A 19,678-nucleotide genomic window follows, 5' to 3' on the forward strand; every position below is an offset into this window, starting at 1 on the left:
TACCACATGTAATGGATAAAAGGGGAACGAAGGGAGTACTGTAGTATTATGTCAATATTTAGCATATCAACATTGAGTTTAGCTCCATACTGTTTTAAATGTATTTTTGCTAATTAAAGCTTGTTTCTTGATAATATATAACCTTATAGTCCTTTCTCTAAAGGGGGGGGGGGGGGGGGGGGGAACAAACCATAGTCCTGATTAATGTTTTCAAATCTTAATTGTGTTATTATTGATTAATATGAACAAGCTGAGGGACATCAAGAGCCCATGTTTTGATGGTTCTTGGAAGAACCAAAATGAAGGAACCAAGTAGACAAGCATAGGAGGTCCAACGTACGTCCAAACATGTTTCTTGTACGCAGAGGTATTAGCTATCAACAAATTGTTGACTTACTTGGTATTAGATTTGACGAGAATTTTGTAAGAATTATTACAATCCCGATCAATGTTGGTCCATAAAGCTTTTCAAAGAGGAACGTAATAATGAAACTCCACTCTTGGTTTATGTGTATTCAACTTTCTGGTTCATAGCAAAAACTCTCTAGAGAGAGAAAGTCCTTAGTGAGAGAGAAAACTCTTTGTTATTTTTCCTTTCCTTCTTAGTAAGTTAGGTAGTGTTTCTTTACATAGCTTCTTAGTGCTTTCCTAAACTTCCAGTTAGTTAGACAGTTCACTTTCTTTCCAAAATTTCTTAGTTGAATTCTCTAAATCCAAGTTAATTATGAGTGATTACGAATTCCCAACGACCTTTGTCTATCCTCACAGGGTAGGTGAATTTGGAGAACCTCTCCCCTTCCATGAAACTAGTTTCTTAGATTGGAGTTGTTGTGTGATCGGTCGTTTTTGGGACGACCGAGACTTTTCTCTTGCATTAGTACAACGTCTGGTCTCTCGTTACTGGCACCTCCGTGCTCCAGTGGTGGTTAAGTCTTATGGCTCGGATTTTATTTTCTTTTGTGGTTCAGAGGAAGATGTCTTGGAGCTAGACATGCGCGGATGGGTGCACTTTAAGGGTAGTCTTATGGTTATACAAAGGCTTCGTGGCTATTCTGTTCCTGACAATCTCAATCTTCATCTTGTGGATGTGTGGGTAACTGTTGAAGGTCTACCAATTCAACACTCCACTCCGATGGTGGCTGAATCCGTTCTAACTCGAGTGGGTGAAATCACTGATCGAGAAGAACTTCAAGGTGAGTTTCCTATCCCTCGCCCTCGAGTTAGATTATTGGTTGATCTTTCTGTTCCGATTATTCCTGGTTGTTATTACCCTACCCATGGAAATCGAGCCACGTGGGTTCGATTTAAATATGAAGGTATATTCAGATTCTGTAAAAAGTGCGGCTTTGTCGGACATGGTCGCGATACGTGTGGTAGGGAACAGGATGAAATTAATTATCATTTGGAGCGTCGCTATCGTCACATCCACGAAAGGGGTGCATGTGTGCTATTTGGTCCAACGGATGTGCCTTTATATTCAAATTCAGTTAAGGGTATTCGACCAATTCCAAATGTTTGGACAACAAACTTGTATTTTGGAGGTTTTGATGAGGATGATCGTTCTGATAATTCGGGTGATTCTCACCCTTCGGATATGGAAATCATGGGGGATGATTTTGGAGACTCGCCGCCGCATCCACCTTATCCACCACGGTTAATTCCTGGGTTATTTCCGAATCCGGTTCCAGGTGGTTTCCGATGTGCGGAGGATGAGGTTTGGCGGCGCAAACAGGGAATCCTTAGGGCTGAACAACCATCTCTCGAGGTTCCTTTGCCACGTCATTTTCAGGCTGATGCAACACGTGTTCCTCATAGATTTACTTTCTCACATGCAGGGGGTTATCAAGGCACCTGGCAACACCCTCCTATCCCTCACCACCAACAACAATCTCATCACATGGCTCGATCTTACCCCTTACCAAATCAAGCGGTGATGCTCCCTCATCAGATTTTTCATGATAATCTTCATCAAGTGCATCGGGTAGGGACACCTCATGATTCTACTAGTGCCACATCAGCAGAAATTTGGGAATTAATTTCCTCACCTGATAAAACGTCAAGGGATCATTCCCCTCACGTGCGCCAACATTTATCTTCAGGGTTAAATAATGCTGCGGATCATTACCAAAATGGGCCTGCGCATTTTCAAGACCCATCAACCTTACATCCTGTGCTTTGTGACTTGGGCCAATGTTTTGGGCCTTAATTTCTCAATTCGGCTTCTAATCAGGTTCATATTTCGAATAATAATACTGAAGCCTTTACAGGGAATATCGAGCATCATCCTGGTCAATACTCTGCTTCTATGAATACTCTGGATCCGTATACTATGTACGCCCGTTTTTCTCATACCTTCAGTTCTCAGCAAGGTTCGTTATTTCGCCCACCTCCTCTTGGACCTACAGGCCCTGCTTACCCGGACCCGTTTGGAGCGGGTTGCAGCCACTGGGTGGGTAATGCTTCTCCACCAAGACAGCCTTCTCCAATTCCCATTTCTTCTTCTACTCCAATTTCTGACGATTCGGGAGATGGTGATACGCTTGAGTCTGGGTATGTTGCGGATTCATCGCATGATGGGGTCCAAATTCAGAATAATAATTCTCCAATTTCGGTGTCTTCGGAGAAATCTCCGTCTGTTCAATCGGAGGGTCCTGTTCCTATGGATTGCTCCCCTGCTGTATCTATGACTCCTTTGTTTCAATCCACTCCGGTTTCTTCAACATCAATTAATGAAGGACGTGCTAGAGGGAAGAAGCCACTTTGTTTGAAATTGGTTAAACAGAGGGACAAAGTTTGGTCTTGGGTAAAAGATGTTTGTCCTCGTAAACGTTCGGCTTCGTACCAGGATCTGAGCACACCTCCTCTGACTATTGGTGATGCTAATTCAGCAATGTGTTTGTGTCTCACGCCGTTTAAAAAGCGAAGGAATGCTTCAAGGGATGGTTCTACTTCGTCGAGTGCTTCTTCTTCTGAGGGTATGGTGGCTCCCCGGAACGGGCCACCACAGCCGCCATGAATGTGGCGGCGTGGAACTGTAGGGGATTGGGAATGGCGGACTCCCCTAAAGTTCCTTATGTGGCTTCCTTAGTCCGCACCTTTGGTCTCGACCTCATGTTTATAATGGAAACTCTTGTCTCTGTAAATGTAGATGTAGATAAACTAGCTAGTATTAACTTTGACGGTTTTTGTGGTACTGATGCTATAGGCTTAAGTGGGGGCTTGGTAGTTTTTTGGTTTGCCCCGGTCTCGGTTGTACCTATTTTAATTTCCTCGCATGTTATCTTATGTAAAGTTGTAATCCCTGGTCAACCAATAAGATTTGTAGCTTTTGTGTATGGATCGCCTCATGTTTCTTCTCGTTCCTTAGTTTGGACTGAATTATTAGAAATTATTCAAAATTATCCTGATATTGTGTTGATTGGAGATTTTAATCAAGTAGAATATCTTGAGGATAAAATAGGAGGAGCTCCTTTTATTCCGGGCCGATTTGATTTCTTGGAATGGAAGTTAGCTTCGGGTTTAATTAATATTCCATTCTCGGGTCCTCACTTCACTTAGACCAATGGCCAAGTTAGAAATCCAACTTTTGAAAGAATTGATAAAGGGTATGCTTCCAATTCATGGATGGATGCTCATCCTGATGCTATGATAGTGCATCAACCAATTCTCTTTTCGGACCACGCGGCGATAATTTTGAAAGAATCAGTTGATTGCAATGTTTCTAAACGGCCTTATCGGGTTGACAATTGGTGTCTTCAAGTCAATGAGGTAATTTCTTTGATTAAGTCGTCTTGGGAAGGTTCGGTGGCAGGATCTCACATGTTTGCAATATCTCGTAAGTTAAGTGCTCTTAGATCTCGGCTTCTTAATTGGTGTGTGGCTCATAAGAGATCATGGGGTATTGATTGGAGAGATTTGGAAGATTCCATTATCTCTCAAGCTACGTCTCTCAGCTCTGCAGTTCAAGGGTCTTGCTTCCTTAACACGAGGGATGAGAAAATTTCACAAGCTCGGGTGTTATTTTCTTACTGGAAGCAGCGGTCTAAAATTCGTTGGGATGCTTTTGGTGAAACTTCTTCTCATCTTCTTTTCGCTTCAGTCCAGGAACGCCGTCGACGAAATAAGATTTTTAGTTTGAAAAACACTCTTGGGAATTGGATTACAGATCCTTTGGGAGTTGAGAATCTTTTGGTGGATCATTTTCAGGACATTTATAAGTGTCAAGGATCATCTGACAGTTCTATTCCTGGTTTCTGGGATGATCTCAACCTCCCTTCTCTTGATCCAGACCAGCGACATCAGCTCATGGCTCCGTTTTCGGCTGAGGAGATTAAACAAGCTATGTTCCATATTGGTAATGATAAATCTCCTGGCCCGGATGGTTATTCGGCAGCTTTCTTCAAGCTTCACTGGGCGACTGTGGGACCACAGGTTATATCGACAGTGCAATATTTCTTTGCACATGGTTATATGCTGAAGGAATGGAATCGCACTTTTCTTGTCCTATTACCAAAGGTAGACCATCCTGAGTCTCCTTCACAATTTCGACCGATTGGTTTGTGTAATGTTTTATACAAGTGTATTGCTAAGTGCATAACTTCTCGGCTGCGCTGGTTTTTACCGTTACTCATTTCTGATTCCCAATCTGCCTTTGTTCCGGGCAGACTTATGTCTGACAACAGTCTTATTGCTCATGAGGTTCTTTCTTACATGAATACTACTGCTTCGAGACGTTGTTCAGCAGCTTTAAAATTAGATATGAACAAAGCATATGACAGAGTTAATTGGGAATTTTTATGGGGTGTTTTGGAGAAGTTTGGTTTTCCCCCTTATTGGATCCATATTATTAAACAGTGTGTTTCTACGGTTTCATATCAAATTTTGATCAATGGGAAACCTTCTTCGATTCTCCGGCCTTCTTGTGGTCTTCGCCAGGGGGATCCGCTTTCGCCCTATTTGTTTGTGCTGTGTATGGAAGTGTTCTCCGCCATGTTGCGGAAGGCAGAGGCTGACGGTTTATTTCAAGGTATTCGCATCTCTCGGCGGGCGCCTTCAATTTCTCATCTGTTTTTTGCTGATGATGCACTTCTTTTTTTCCGGGTTTCGCCGGAGGCATGTGAAAACTTATTAGGGATCATCAGCCGTTTCTGTTCCATCTCGGGTCAAATGGTAAATGTGCAGAAATCATTTGTTAAATTTAGTCCTAATACTCCGGCGGATTACCGTGACTTTCTTAGCTCTTCCTTACGTATGAAAGCTCAAGATTCGTTGGGAACTTATTTGGGCCTTCCGGTTGACTTAGGACGAGCTAAATGTCGGCAATTCCAACCTTTGGTGGATAAGATTTCAAAACGTCTGTCGGCTTTTGGTTCTAAACGACTATCTTCGGCGGCTAAATTGGTCATTATTAACTCGGTACTGGTCGCTTCTTTAAATCATGTTCTTTCTGTCTTCAAGTTACCTGCTACAGTTGCTGACCGGATGGATAAACTGATTACTAGCTTCTGGTGGAAATCTGGGAATTCGACAAAGGCCTTGGGTTTATCTTCGCCTTCTTTACTTCATTTACCACGTGGATTGGGGGGTTTGGGTATTCGCCATATTCCCTCTTTCAATTCAGCTTTATTAGGGAAGCAAACGTGGCGTCTCATTCACAATCCACAGCTACTGGTTTCAAAAGTGTATCATGCTCGACATCCTCACTTACTTCAACACAAACCATCTATTTCCTCTTCTCGTCCATCTTGGGGTTCTCGAAGTTTATTGGAAGGTGGCCGTGTTTTATCCCAGGGTAGCATGTGGAAGGTGGGCTCTGGTTCTAGTGTTCGGATTTTGGATGATCCATGGGTGCCAGGAACTTTGGTGCATTATAAGGATTCCATTCCTGCTACTAATCGTCCTACTCTCGTTGCTCATCTGATTAATTCCCGAACTCGGGAATGGGATAGTGCTCGTATTCGTCATCTGTTTCCTCCGGCTACGGCAGATATCATTCTTGGTTTAGAAAGACCTGCTGAGGAAATGGATGATTTTGTTTATTGGAAATTTACTCGTGATGGTTTATTTACTACAAAGTCTGCTTATGCTTTCTTGCTTCAGCATGGCTCTTCGCATTCCTCCTTTTCTCAGGTTCTGCCTTGTTGGTGGAGGAAGTTCTGGGGTTTCCCTATTCTTCCTAAGGGGAAGATATTTATCTAGAAAATTCTTAATGACGCTTTGCCAACGGCTGATGTCTTGTTCCGGAAAGGAATTCCGGTGGATTCTACGTGTGGTTTCTGCAATCAAGATCAGGAAACTGTTCCTCATCTATTCCATCATTGTCAGTTTATCCGGTCACTGTGGACTAGGTATAATTGGGATGTTTTTGCGTCTTTATCAATGAATGTGGACTTTAGGTCTTGGTTGACTACTACTACTGGCCGGTTGGGAGTTTCTAAAGATTGGCCTCGGTTGGATGCTTTGGTCGCCTTTATGTGGGCTGTCTGGGTGACTAGAAACAATTTCTGGTTTCGTTCTGAGGTTATTTCTCCAAGTGGTATTTTATTTATTGCTACCAATTGGTTTGAGCGTAGTGGCAATGCTAGAGAGATAAGCTCTTTGTCTCAGCATGTTTGTCCTCCGGGTTTTGGTTCTAGTCCTTGTTCTATGAGGGATATTCTTTCTGGTCCCTTTGATATTTGTCTTTCTGTTGACGGGGCCTGAAATTCTGGTGATAATCATGCAGGAGTGGGTTGGGTGCTTTCTTCCACTCTTACATCCCCTGCTGTTGGGGGTGGGGCTCAGGCGGCCGTTACTTCTTCGGCTCTGCATTCAGAACTACTGGCTTGTTTGTTTGGTCTTAGACATGTAAGGGAAAGGGGTTACTCGAGTGTTCAAGTTTTTACGGACTGCAGTCCACTCCAGGCCTTACTTCAGGCTCGACTGACGGATGCGATTTGTGTGGTTTGGATTTTGAAGGAGATTAGGCAGCTTCTCCATACTTTTACCAAGTTTGCTATTCAGAAGGTGCCTCGGAAGGATATAGCTTATGCTCATGATCTGGCGGCTTTAGCTAGTCGTAGGAGTTTGCTTTATTTCCGTTTTTAGTTCTCTTTTGTTAGTTCCTCTTGTCAAAAAAAAAAAAAAAAAAAAAACTTTCTGGTTCATGTGGTTTAATTCCAATTTTTGATAGCTTTCTGTTATTTATTTATTTATTTTTTCAAATCTATATCTCTTCTAAAAGTCCATAAGCCATTTGCATCAAATCTAAAACTCCCAAAATTATTATTCCTTAGGAACAGGGAAATACCACCATTGTCCTTTGCCTCCTTTGCTGAAGCACCAAAATTCCAGGAGTAGAATCGTCATATTTGTTTCCTTCGTTGCTTGGTGTCCTTGTGTTTGCTCTCTCTTCATTCACTTTCTCTCTCCTCAATTGAAGAGTTCTTCTTCATCTGCTCTAGACCATCTTCAATCGAATCAGAGCAAACCAAAGCAAGCAATCAATCAATCATGCCTTCCACTAATTTGCTCCTCGAAGTACCAATTCGTATGGCTTCAATTCTTTTGTAAGTTTTTTCACAGTCTAAAATATCAAATTAATTGAATTGTCGGATTTTCATTTGTTCATACGAATCTCTTTTCCATATCGACGACAATAACTTCAGTGATAGAAATATGCTTCAAGAGGTTTGTGAGCTAATTTTTACTCAATCTAAAATATGTCGGATTTTCAATTTTTGTTAGCTTTAGGGTTTTAGATTCCAATTTATGTCTTGGATCAGATTTTGAGGGCAGATTCAATCTTGGGCTTTTAAGTACAGTTTTGTCTCATGTGTTTAGATGAATTTAGCTAAGTTCAATTCACAGACCTTGGCAGTTTTTGGGTGAAAAGAACAAGCCTATGATTGGTGTGTCTTTAATCATGCTTGAAATTGATTTCTTAGGGCGTTTTTATCAGCTACATGCTCATGGTATTCTTTTATTTGTCCAAATTCATAATATGTCCGTATAGCTTTGATGGATTCTGGAGATGATAGTGATATCCCAATTTGGCCCAAGAAGGGGAAATATAAGACTACTAGAAAAACTAAAGAAAGCCTTCTCAAGCAAAGGAAGTTAAATTCGTGTCATTTTTTTTTAATTAGAATTGGCTTTTAAAATTTTAATTGATGAATTTTGATTTTATGTTTGTGGGTTGGCAGAATCACCAGCAGAATTCTTTGCAGAGAAGAAGAATATTACTGGAGTTGACAATGTAAGTTCCTAGCTCAATTTTTTTAATCACATACAGTAGTGATTTTATCCCCAATTTGAAGATCTGGGTTTTGTTGGTTTGGTTTTGTTTTTCCAATGGGTTTCATGTTAACCAATAAATGGTCTAGGTAATAGGAGTTTTTCTCGGCTTTTTAATCAAGAATGCAGTCTTATATTAATGTTTGGGTTGATTGTGACCAAATTATGGGATATCATGAAGTGATGAAAGTTCATACCTGAACAAAATTTCACGTATTTTTGTGTTTTAACATCCAGGATTACTCCCATTGGAGAGCCTTCTACACCTAGGGCAGCTCATGATGCTAGAGCTGTTGGCACTGTGGTGGTTATACAGGTAGGTTATTATTTACACCTTGTACCTGTGGCCATGATATACTTTGTCCTCATTATTGACTGCCGCCACCCATAATTTTGTGTAGGGTGGTATTGGTCCTGCTAGTTTATCTGCTGAGGATCTACATGTTCTTGATCTTACCCAACAAAGACCACGTTGGCATAGGTTTGGTGTCTAAAATGACAACTTCTTTTATTATTTAGTATCTGTAGATTGTTTAACTAAGGTATATGTGACTAACTTAGAAGTTTTGACTAGGGTGGTGGTTCAAGGTCTTGGACCCGGGCCACGTTACGGACATGTCATGGCCCTTGTGGGACAAAGATATCTTATGTGCATTGGCGGGAATGATGGTGAGTGTTTTTTTTTAAATTCCCCCCTTTCCCCTCCCACGATCCTTTTTCTCAATATGACACTTGTATAATGTTTTTTGTGCTCTTACCTGGCACTCATGCGACACAAAATATTGACTTGGTGTAGGGAAGCGACCATTGGCTGATGTGTGGGCATTAGATACTGCAGCAAAACCATACGAGTGGAGGAAATTGGAACCTGAAGGTGAAGCTCCACCTCCATGCATGTAAGATCAATCTTCTACCTACCCCCTATTTTTTTTTTTTGTCACCGAAGCTACTCAGCTTCTTTTATGAGGGTGTGACCCCCTTGATAATTGTCAACAGGAACTAATTAGCATTGTCTGATTCTTTGAAATTGTACTCTGTTATAATTATACATAGTTTTGCTTGCACGTTGACTTTTTTCCCTTATCATTTGGGTACTTGAGGGGGTGGGCTGAAAGGCAATATGTTTATCACCAATTCATTTCCTTTTTATTCGGTAAGGGGATGAGTTTGGGATGAGTTTCGCTGTACAGAAGTCAGCGTAAACCGGCAATCTTCGTTAGTGTGAATAAGATAGTTTGGGAGGCTCAAACTAGAGTCCTCTACGCCACTGTTAAAGTAATATAATGTTCTTAATGCTCCTGGAAGTGTAACTTTTCATTCATGATAGTAGAGATTATTAACATTTAACACCTATTCTATAATAAACCTGACACCTGGGCTTAAGAAGATTGTTCATTGAATCTCGATTTTCGTCTTTGAATTTTGAACCTTTCTCATGTTTTACGTAGTGTTTGTGCTTCTCCAATTGGTAAGTTATTCATCATGTATAGAAATTAATTTCTTTTCTTTTTGTCGGGCTTGTGTAAGTAATTAAGTCCTACTTTGAAAATTGTGGGAAGTGCTTTAATATGTAAAATTATTGACCTTGTGTCCTACACTCCTATAGTTCTTACTCCACCTTTAATATGTAACTTTTCATTCATCATTTTGGGAGGTAACCTCACTATATGATATTTTGTTTTAGTTGAATTGATGTTCTATAATTGTTTTATATATATATATATATATATATATATATATATATATATATATATATATATATATATAGAATTTATCTTTATGTAATACTGGTTATCTATATATAATGTTAATGAACTTTTAGGTCCCCGGAAGAGAAATGCCTTGCTGATTTTGGTATTGTTACACAGTGTATGGCTCCTACCGGGTATTTTGCTCCCTTTTTAAAATTATTGTTATTGATTTTATGATTCACGCTGCTGTTTTTGTTGAATTGCTTGTTTAATGATTATTATTGAATTTGTTGGTTGTAGCTTTTTCCCATTTTTAGAATAAGATTTTTGTTAATTTCAATTTTTTCTGTTAATTTAGGTTGTATTATGAGTGATTATGTAGGACAACTAATTAAATTGAATGAAATTGAGTTTCTTTTTCTTGTCATTAGTGTGTATGATGGATTTCTGTTTAAAATGAATTATGGGAACCATATCCATTTGCGTTCATGACTCTTTATGAACATTGTAAAACAAAAGAAAAGGCATTTATAGTCATTTGTCTTTTTTTTTTTGTTTTTTCTCTTTGAACACAGTTAATTTTTGCCAAAATCTATATCTTTACTTAATTCTTAGGAGGGGGGAGAGAGAGAGAGAGAGAGGGGCTGGGTGAAAAATGGCTAGGGGGAAAGAGATATATATAAGAGTCGAAAGAGAAAGATATAGAGCAATAAAGATAAAGCATGGCTGATAGAGAGAAAGAAAGAGATACAGTGGTAAAGAGAAAGATGGGTCGGAGGAAAAAGAAAGAAAGAGAGGTTTGAAGAAAGAGCGAAATATAGAGAAACCGAGAGATATAAAGGGGCAAGGGTGAGAGAGGTAAAGAAAGATGGGAAGGGAAGGGGGATGGAGAGAGGGAGGGGGTCATACTTACTATGAGAGAGAGGAGAGGGGGGGTGATAATTCTAAAGTTGTATGGGTCATATGGGTCTAAGAGATTTTGACGACAACAGAAGATTAGCAGTAGTTCTGAAGAAAGGAAGGATGTGCATTTTGCAAAAAACGAGTGAACAGAAGAAATCCTTAGAAGGAATTAAGATCCTCCTTGCAGAATCTTCAGAGAGTGGATACCATAATGCTGGGAAAAGTAGGAGCTAGACTGATTGCTGTCGAATATGGAACTCTCAAATCCTCTCTAAATGCCGAAGGTGCTGCACAACATCTCCCTAGCTTACCAGAAGGAGCAGCAAGTATAACTTCAACTCTAAGTTGGAACTTCCCTCCATTTGACTTAAATATGATGGACTGTCACGTAATACAGTTCATTGAATTATACTGATTATCCAATGTATTCAGAATACTTAATAAGTTCCTGATTTCCCTACAATATACTGTCTTTGTGACTGCAGATGACACATATGGGTTGGCTATGAAGCAACGAAAGAGATTCGAAGATTGGAATCAGGAACAAGTGTTCACATTCCAATTGTTGCTCTAACAGCACACGCAATGTCGTAAGATAGACAAATATACACGGTTGTTGTCTAAGGTCTCAAGATCAAGTGCTTGTCTGCTTGAAAATTTGTATAGGTGGATCTAAGTCTATGTAAGAGTCAAAAGGCTAACTTTTGTTTGTGGTGATGATATAACCAGGTTTTGGGGTATAAAATTATTTTTTTTAAAAAAATAAACAGAGAGAAAAAGGGGTAATACCTTACTACCCTTAGTGCTCTTATAATTATTAATTGGTTCACAAGTTCTAGAATCTAGAGCTTTTTCTTAATTCAGATTTTTTATTTATTTATTTTTTTTTTAATTTTGTTTGTGTATGGATGCTTCTTTCCAAAACTTGCTTTTATTTTGGAATTTTGAACTACAGTGTCTTACTTCTTTATGGAAATGAATAAGGACATTCAATTTGGGATATCCAGCTATAGTAAAATCTAACATCATATCTTAATTGTTCAGAGACAACTTAGTGGTTGTTGAAATATGTCTTAAGCCATTCTTAAGGTGAATAGTTAGAGTTTCCTAATTTATATCGTGGCTACTTAAAGATTAATTGCGTCTTTGCAATATTTCAGGTTTTTTTACACAGATTCATTCTTCTACCGATTTAATTTAGCAACCAAGAGGTGTCAATGGCAGAGAGTTGGATATTTATTTGGAGACTGATAGGTTTGGTGGTCAGATTGTATGAGTAGAAGAAATTTTGTAGATTACAATTTGAAAAATTGAGGAAATTTTCTAAATAACATGTGCCATCAGTAATGTAAATAACTTGCATAATTTTCAATTTTTCCTTAGTTTTTCTATTTTTCAATAAATTCTTGTTTAAAAAATAATAATACTACGTATGTAAGTTATTACAGATTAATCCTTTTTCTTGTTTGTTGAACATTAAGATAAAATTCTTAATATTAGAAGATATTTTTTTATTTTAAAAATTAAAATAAGGAAATTTTGAAGAAAAAAAAAATACATATATAGCCCATCAACCAGTTTTAAGTTTCAACTAACTACTCATGTAAAATACATATATAGCCCATCAACCACTATTAAGTTTCAAAAAAAAAAAAAAAAAAAAAAAAAAAAAAAAAAAAAAAACTAATGTTACAATTAACGAAGAGGCTTAAAGATCATTATTTACTTAGTATCGTCATCAAGATTAGCTCGCAATAAGTATCAAAAGCATTTTTTGAAGATATCTTGTAGTATGAAATAGTACAGTTTTGTATAGAATATGAAATAGTTGTACAATTTCAAAACTATGGGAGAAGGAGATGGATTTATTGAAATAAGTGATAAAAGGAGAGATTGGGAGGAGAATAGGGCATGTTCTCTTCAGCTTAATTTCAGTTCAGTTCAATTCAGTTCCTAATTTCCTTCTCTCATAAACAATTCATTTCAACTCAGCTTAGTTCAATTCAGTTCAGTTCAGCTCCAATAATTTCAGTTTAGTTCAGCTCATTTCAGTAAATCAGAACAGGCCCTAACTGGGAATTACTTTGTAATATTAACAAATCTAAAAACTAGGATAAAGAGTACTAAAAAGGAAAAAAAAAAAAATGTTATGACCACTTTTAAATTAATTTTGAAGACAAGATATTGATCATTTTTTTAAAGAACATCAATAGTGTATGATTTATATTATGAAAAACAAAGCAAAAGGGAAAATCCAACATTGAAATTTGTTATGAAATATGCAAAAGTGTAGAAGACGAGTAACAAAAATACTTAATGAGGAGAAGAGAAAAATCAAATTAAAAAACAATTTTTGAAATTTGTAAAATCTTAGAAGATGGGGGAGAAGTTAAAGGAGAAGGAAAGAAATGAAATAAGTGAAATTGAGGAAAGGCGGGTTTAGAAGAGGACAACAATAATAATAATTTATGGTAGAATCATGTTAGATTTATACATAAATTCTCTTTATGAAAGCTATAGAGAGAGGGGGGGGGTGGGGGAGAGAGAGAGAGAGAGAGAGAGAGAGAGAGAGAGAGAGGGACAAGGAGTACAACCTGTAATATAATAAGATTGAGATAGATAAATTTCTTATAAACATGAAACCAAATGAATAAGGTACATATACAAGTAGGACTTAACTATAAACTCTGTAAATTTGTTAAAAAAATTTAAAGATGAAGAGACCACTTAAAATGAGACTTAATAAAAGATATTACTAAAGAAGGTAAATAGGGTACAAGTAAGAAAATAGGATAAATAGAAGATTTTTACCCCACTGGTTGTAGCCCTAAGACCTCTATTGTAAAATAACACAATAACAAGATACTATGTTATAATAAGAGAAAAACCTCACTTTTTTAATTATCTTTCGTAGTCAACATGAATCATATATAAGCACTTTAAACAAAGATATATTGTGCTAGATTGAGGGGGGGGGGGGGGGGGAGGGGTTAGGAGAAAAGAAAGAAGAAAAACTAATTACTCTATCTCTCCCGACTTCTCTCTATCTCCATCTTTCTTCTGACCTCCCTTTCTTGCTTTTAACTTTCAAATTTTATTGTATACGCTAATCTCAATAAGTATTTGTAATATACAAAAAACACTTATCCTTAAATTATGAGTCTAACACTTATGCCGTGTTTGGTTCACCTTATTTGTGCTTATCTGAACTTATCTGATCTGGTCTGGTCCGATCTGATCTGATCTGAATGTCAAATTTGACCAAACTTTGACCTTAAATATACGATAATCTATACGGAAAAAATATATCAAATAGGGTCTTGTTAGATTCGTAATAATGTGTATTTTATTAATATGTAATTTTCATTATCTTTTTCATTACGAAATTAAAGATATTTAGCGATAAAAAATTGCACATAAAACAATGATTTGGTCTGAATTTATTTTTTCTGATCTGAACTTATTTTTTCTGAAATAAGTAAAAATAAGGTGAACTAAACAAGGCCTTACTTGTCTATGTTCATTTTAATTTGAGTAAGGGTTGGTATATATCTTACATTAAACTAATGCAAGCAGCTTCCCTTTTACCAATCTTCCAATTGCCTTGATCGCACCGCCCAGTTTGTCAATCCTCCAATCGCTTTGATCACACCACCCACTTTGTCAATCCTCCAATCGCCTGGATCGCACCACCCATTTTGCCAATCCTCCAATCACCTTGATCGCACCACCCAATCTGTTAATCCTCCAATCGCCTTGATTGCACCACCCAGGGTTAATCCTCCAATCGCCCTGATCGCACCGCCCAATTTGCCAATCCTCTAATCCCCTTTATCGCACCACCCATCGCAACACCCAATTTGCCAATCCTCCAATCACCGTGATCGCAGCACTCAGTTTACCAATCCTCTAATCACCCCCTCATAGGCTCACACTGGTACAATTTTATACTTTTCATTGCTTTTAATCAACATACCCATATATTACATTAATTCCTTTGCAGCACAATCTATTCCATCATATTTCAACTTTGATCAACGCTAACAATTATACCTAATTTCATTACAAATAAAACATTGAAATAATCTGCACATATATTATCGAATAATTACACATTAATCACCGATTATAAGTCACCAAAATGAGGGATCGCGCGCGTAGCACGTGGGCCAACAACTAGTTAATATATAAGTCTTATGATTCTCCATGTATCATGTTGCCGTTAGTAGTAAAATAACTTATGAGTTGAACTTTTCCATTTACGTTATGCGAATCAATTATACTACATCCGTTTTATTATATTAATACGTCGTTAAATAAATATTAATATATAAGTCTTATGTCTGACCAGCCATATGGTGTGATCACATTTATTTATAAAAATAATCACTATATGTTATATGTATGAGTAACCTCATCAATTTTCCCATAAGAATTACCCCAATATAATATACAAGTAATATCAATTAATAAGAAATATAAGTAATCTCATTTGTTCATTTGAATAACCCTTTTTCTTTTCTTTTCTTTTGACTATATATTAAAGTAATAAATCCCCTTGTTTACAAGAGTAATCCCATTTTTCCTGTTGCAGTAGTAACTCCTTATCCAATAAGGTAACCCCATTTGATTATCGCCACCACCCCCATTACTTAATTAATTGATTATATATGAAGTGGTCATATTATATGGTTAGCCACATATAAGAATTGATTTTAATTATAAAATTTCATAATATCAACTATTATATATATTGTATAATCTGTAAGTTCAGGTTAGTACATTAATATATGCGTCAAGTTTGATTATTTTAATTATTCTGGAATAAGATGAAGTAACTTACTAAGTGACATAAAACTAATCAAATCAAATCTCATAAAGAAAGACTATTTTTTTCATCGTAACATTAAAAAAATAAAACCAGATTCTTAAACTAGTCCATCATTATCTTCCATAGAAACAATCCAAATCCAATGATATAGGAATCATAATTATGGAGAAGAGAAAGAGAAAGAGAAAGAGAATAGTTTAAAAATGCCCCATACGTTGGCTAAACCCACTCCCCTCAAATCCTTCCCAAATGCCAACGCAAAGAAAAGATCCAAAAAGTAGCGTAAGCGCCAAACTCATTCACATTTTCTCTCTCCTCCTATCTCCATCAAACGGTTGACACTACACTTCATCCACCACACTCAATCTCAACCGTTGATTTCCCAATTACCTCTATTCCTTTGTTTCATGACCCTTTGTCCCCTTGTATGAGGCGTTGCTTTGTTGTTGAATTTTAAGTTGCAGTTTGTTTAAGTCTCCTTTAATTTTCCTTTATTTTCTCTCTGTAAATTTAATGAAAATTCCCCTATTAATTTTTGAGAATCCAAACACACCTTTTCTTTTCCTTTTTCCTCATTTTTATTGTTCTCTTTCCCTCCAATTATACTTAGCTCTCTCTTATAATGGTAATGCCAATCATTCACCTAAACACACCTTTTCTTTTCACTTCTTTATTCTTGTTATTATTATTTTTATTATCTTAATTATTGAATGTACAATCTCACATTTATACACACACATTAAATTGTATACATACATTTAGCTAAATAATAAAAAGATTTACACCCACCTCAAATTTTATTCATTCCCATAATCTCATATTTTCATCATCATCAGCAGCAATGTCAATCCCTCCATGGTTAGAGCCAATGCTAGGCACTACATTCTTCCACATTTGCCGAATCCATGGCGACGCCGCTAGGAGCGAATGTAACATGTTTTGTTTGGATTGCCATTGTGATGCCTTTTGCTACTATTGCCGATCATCCCGGCATAAGGATCATCAAGTCATCCAGGTCAGTTTCTATTTTCGAATTCATTATTATTTTAATTAATAAAAATGTGACTATTAATTACGGACAGAGAGCCAGGGCGGGGTCACCCCCTCACCCTACTCCTATCCCATTATTATGGGTATGATAATGTAGAATACGATAATGTTGTTAATTTATAAATGTATAAATGATTTTGTAATAGATAAGGCGATCGTCGTACCACGATGTAGTAAGAGTAGGAGATGTACAAAAGATGATGGACATAAATGGAGTACAAACGTATGTGATTAACAGTGCGAGAGTAATGTTTCTAAATCAAAGGCCTCAACCTAAAGCTGGTAAAGGTGTTGCTCATTTGTGTGAGATTTGTGGGAGAAGTCTTTTAGACCCTTTTCGCTTTTGCTCTTTGGGTTGCAAGGTATAATTATTTTTCACTCCCTTTTTTTTTTTTTTTTTTTTTTTTTTTTTTTTTTTTAAGTTGAATGAAGTTTTTTTCAAGTCCATTTTAATTTTATTGTTGTAGCGATTTATAATTAAAATTATAAATATAAAAACTATTTGTACTCGAGTATTGGTAATTATTGTCTTGAAAAACCTTAACCCGGAATTAATTATTCCGTACATTTTATTTTATAGAGAAGCTCAAGAGAATTATTTTCTTTTCTATTGACATTCTCATTGTAGTGTTTCAATTATAAAAAAAAAAAAAGTGTGGGGGAGGGGGGGGGGGGGGGAGGGGGTAAATTAGGATAATACTTGAATTAAAATAAAAGTTGTATATCACATTCATGATATCATATGATTGTGAAATTCAATTAAATTTTTATAAAATGTATAATTAGTTAATTAATTATTAAATTATGTTGATTAAAATGTAATATTGACAACTCATCTAATGGTGATGATCTCATGCCCACATGGATCATGAAATAAATGACCCACATGATGCAAGTCTTTAAAAGGGTAATGAAAAAAAGGAGGAAATAAAAAGATAAATCACCATCATATAAGTTGATTGGAGTATTATTATGTATAAAGTTCACCATTGATGATCATTAACAATCCTCACATGCATTGTCACACCATTGCTATCTCCATCATGCAACCTAACCAAATAACAAATACTTATTATATTTAACAATGTTAACGTAAAGTTGAGTTTCTCTACATTTTTGGAATTTCTTTTTTAGTACTTGTGTGTTCGCTTGCCTTGGCTATTTTTGATGTGTTACAACTTATATGTCATATCAAGTGGTAATTAGTTATGATCAAATTCTTGCTAACACTACGAATTTTACATTTTCTTATAAATTCTTATTTACATTTTTAAGTAACCCCATTTTAGGGCTCTCCCATATAATAACCATGACTTATGCTCCATTTTTTCGAGCCCTCCCATTTTCTTCAGCTTATGCTATATACTATTTCTCAGTCACTTGCAGTTTGTTCTATTTTGACAACAATCACTTTCTCACAAGAAAAAGTTAAAACAAGAATAACTTTTAAAGACAAAAGAAGAAAAACGGTGTATTATACAACCACCCTAGCAACTAAAGATGGGTGGTTATACTAATCGGATATGTATTGATCAATAATGTTCGATATTTCAAATAATTACTCCAATAATATAATCCACCTAATGTGTGACCTTGTCCTTGATAGATCTTATTGTTTATTGCTTAAATTTAATATGATTATGTTTTTAATATTTTAATTTTGATGGATGGAAATGGTTTTAGCTTGTAGGAGTGAGAAGGAATGGAAATGCAAGCTTTGCTATAGATGGGAACAATAATAAAGGTGAAGTAGGAATATCAATGACAATGAATAGTAATACAAATACTTCAAGTAGGAGAGAAAGAGAAGCTTTGCGTGAAGGCTCACAACAAGACATTTACCCGCCCACGCCGCCTCCACCTCCTTCTAATTCAAGAAGAAGAAAAGGAATTCCTCACCGAGCACCTTTTAAGTCTTGATTTATTACTTAATTAATTAATTAATTTAACCTTGTTAATTAATCATTTACCTACTACTAATTATGCTTTTATTTCTACCTTTTTCCATCTTCTTTTTGTGTTTATATCATAATTGTGAAAAAATAAATCATTCTTATTATTGACTGGGGTGCAAAATTTAAAATTGTATTTTACACCAACATTTAATTTTACTATATAAATTGTTGTAAATTGCGGAATTATTACTTGGGATTTAATTTGGAATGTAAATGTTGTGTTATGGTACAATCTTATTTATATAGATAGAATGTTAGGATAATTAAAGATTATAGACGATGAGGTATTGAGAAGAGGAGAAATTTTATTTGTTTTACCTTAGTTTCAACATTTCCTTTATTTTCCTTCAAATTCTGTTAATAGCGAGCACTCTTAGATGATGCCACAAGACATATACATTACACGTGTCACGGGAGATCAAGTACATGTCTTATCTCTCATTGTATTATATTCACACGCCGCTTCAGTATACACATGTTTATATATTTAGTATATAAGCTATGTGATATCCTTTCTTTTCTTTCATCATTTATTACAAAAAAAAAAAGGCTTTTTTTTACAAGACTAATTTCATATAGGTTATATCTTATATGACTAATAGATAGAGACTAATGTGAATATAACATCAACATAATAATGAGTGGTGAAGAAAAAATTGCCTATCACTTGTGCAATTGCTTATATATGGATCAAATACCTTATATTAAGATTAAAAGCGACTACAAAATAAAAATTATATTCGATAGGATAATTAAAGACTATAAATAACCAAAATGGGAAAGGTTGTAACCCCTCACCCAATCTTGAAGAGAATTTAATCACAAATACTCCGATACACTTAGATACTGCTAAAGTTATGTATACATAACATTCGTTGCACATGAAGTACATGTACCCAATTACCCATTGTGTGTTATGCAAGCGATGTTGGCGCATACAAATGCTTGAGTGCATAATTGAATAGATATTGTAT

General features: G+C 36.2%; 2 protein-coding genes across 9 annotated transcripts; both read left to right on the forward strand.

The window, feature by feature from the left end:
- The first annotated feature begins 202 nt into the window (after positions 1–202).
- LOC145570532 (serine/threonine-protein phosphatase BSL2-like) lies at positions 203–18,902 on the forward strand. Of its 8 annotated transcripts, none has more exons than XR_014096492.1 (9): positions 203–367; positions 8,184–8,236; positions 8,512–8,590; positions 8,676–8,755; positions 8,849–8,943; positions 9,071–9,170; positions 16,536–16,714; positions 16,896–17,111; positions 18,433–18,902. XR_014096492.1 is itself a non-coding variant. In XM_081629651.1 (8 exons), the coding sequence occupies exons 1-8, from the start codon at positions 7,657–7,659 to the stop codon at positions 11,355–11,357; spliced, it is 486 nt and encodes a 161-aa protein (XP_081485777.1). In that variant the 5' UTR covers positions 7,586–7,656; the 3' UTR covers positions 11,358–11,748. The 8 variants fall into 8 exon arrangements, 2 of the variants coding, with proteins under 2 accessions (XP_081485777.1, XP_081485778.1); XR_014096491.1 differs by lacking the exon at positions 203–367 and adding an exon at positions 7,162–7,547; XR_014096493.1 differs by lacking the exon at positions 203–367 and adding an exon at positions 7,162–7,528.
- On the forward strand, positions 16,634–18,669 carry LOC145571188 (protein RGF1 INDUCIBLE TRANSCRIPTION FACTOR 1-like). Its single transcript, XM_081630260.1, has 3 exons — positions 16,634–16,714; positions 16,896–17,111; positions 18,433–18,669. The coding sequence occupies exons 1-3, from the start codon at positions 16,634–16,636 to the stop codon at positions 18,667–18,669; spliced, it is 534 nt and encodes a 177-aa protein (XP_081486386.1).
- Positions 18,903–19,678: the final 776 nt, after the last annotated feature.

Source organism: Chenopodium album, chromosome 12 (genome assembly GCF_948465745.1).
Source record: "Chenopodium album chromosome 12, dcCheAlbu1.1, whole genome shotgun sequence".
Taxonomy (NCBI): Eukaryota; Viridiplantae; Streptophyta; class Magnoliopsida; order Caryophyllales; family Amaranthaceae; genus Chenopodium; species Chenopodium album.

Excerpts from the sequence above, each read along its gene's own strand:
- LOC145570532 (XM_081629651.1), top strand. Across the intron at positions 8,237-8,511 it reads ATATTACTGGAGTTGACAAT|GATTACTCCCATTGGAGAGC; the intron begins GTAAGTTCCTAG and ends TTTAACATCCAG. Across the intron at positions 8,756-8,848 it reads CAAAGACCACGTTGGCATAG|GGTGGTGGTTCAAGGTCTTG; the intron begins GTTTGGTGTCTA and ends AGTTTTGACTAG.
- LOC145571188 (XM_081630260.1), top strand. The coding sequence starts at position 16,634 with ATGTTTTGTTTGGATTGCCATTGTGATGCCTTTTGCTACTATTGCCGA. Across the intron at positions 16,715-16,895 it reads AGGATCATCAAGTCATCCAG|ATAAGGCGATCGTCGTACCA; the intron begins GTCAGTTTCTAT and ends ATTTTGTAATAG. Across the intron at positions 17,112-18,432 it reads TTTGCTCTTTGGGTTGCAAG|CTTGTAGGAGTGAGAAGGAA; the intron begins GTATAATTATTT and ends AAATGGTTTTAG.